This window comes from Naegleria gruberi (assembly GCF_000004985.1).
Source record: "Naegleria gruberi genomic scaffold NAEGRscaffold_608, whole genome shotgun sequence".
Taxonomy (NCBI): Eukaryota; Heterolobosea; class Eutetramitea; order Acrasida; family Naegleriidae; genus Naegleria; species Naegleria gruberi.
In genome coordinates, this window is record NW_003162942.1 from 1 (window position 1) to 1401 (window position 1401).

At 31.4% G+C, this 1401-nt stretch overlaps 1 protein-coding gene across 1 annotated transcript; it reads right to left on the minus strand.

The window, feature by feature from the left end:
• Positions 1–31: 31 nt before the first annotated feature.
• On the minus strand, positions 32–818 carry NAEGRDRAFT_76895 (uncharacterized protein; the record flags this gene model as incomplete). Its single annotated transcript, XM_002668149.1, has 1 exon — positions 32–818. A coding segment is annotated over one exon (787 nt), but the record flags the coding sequence as incomplete, so codon positions are not given.
• Positions 819–1401: the final 583 nt, after the last annotated feature.

Here is a 1401-nt window from a genome sequence, read left to right on the forward strand (position 1 = left end):
ATAATCAAAGAGTATGTATTTCCAAACCTACCATTAAGATCTGTCTTCCATAATTGGAAGGAATAGATTGAAGTGTAGTAATTTGGGATGAGTCCAGTAAAGAAGGTTTGAAGCAAGATTTTTGGGGATAATGAGAGTTGAGACTTGTCAATAATTGGGGCATTGTCAAAGGATAGGAGAATTGACATGGAGGTTTTATATTCATCCACATGATAACTGACATCTCTAGGAAAGCTTATTGGAATTGAAGCTCTCATATTGCTAACCGGATGAATAACACCTTGCATGTAGTATTGGAAGGAAAATGATGTTTCTCTAATTTGAGAAAAAGTTATTGTAAAATTACTAGTCAGTTCAAATTCTCCAAAATTCTCATATTGAATATCGAACTTTAAGAGTTGATTTCTGACTGGATCCTTCCTAACGCCAACTATTTGCATTCCATAAGGATCTACATTCTTCAAAATTGATCTTTGCGTATTCACAGTGATTTTACATGAGTTCACATTTTCACATGACAGATTTGTAAAGTCAAATGAAAACATTTCTGATTCGAATGTATCAAAAAAGAATCTAGCATTAATCTTACTATGTGTGAGGGAATAGTTTCCACTCCATTTACCATTCCTATCGAAATCCAACGTCATGGTTCCATGTAGATTTGGAACAGCAAGTTGATACATGACTATTTTAGATGTGTCCACTGCATAATCGAGACCAAAATGATGAAATTCTCTAATAGGTTCCTGTGTGTTTCCACAACCAACAAGGGCAAGCAATAGAACTACTAATATCAATAAGAAAATATAACCTCTCATATATGATTCTATTTTTTTTCTGTTTTGCTGTGAACATATTGTCGTTTTAGTAATAGTGTGCACAAATAAATTCATAAATCCATGAATATTCAGGGCCAAATAAGAAAATAATGAAATAATAAAGAAATCGAGTACAGTGAGTTTACAGCGATATTATTTACGTTTCGTAGATGCCCTTTGAAAAAAAATTTTAAATTTTTCAACAACCTTTTGCAAGCACTTCAAAAATATTTTTATCGCCCTTAATAATTCAAAGAAAATGAGAATATTTTTGAATTATTATAGAGTTCCAGTGATAGTGATAGTGAACAATTAATATTGAAACCAACACATAGATTTTAAGATATAGTTACTCTCATTCACCAATATTTTGAATTAATGGTGTCACCATCACATGTCTGTAGAATGACTATACTATATTTAATTTTAAATTGTTGACTTTTTTGTGCTTAATTGACTTGAAGATACTGAGCCATCAATATGAAACTTTCTCAGATTGTTCTCCTCATCAAGGGGAGTGTATTCATATTTGATACTTGTATGATATTTTATAAATTGACTGAGAGGGAGCGAAATCTTTTTA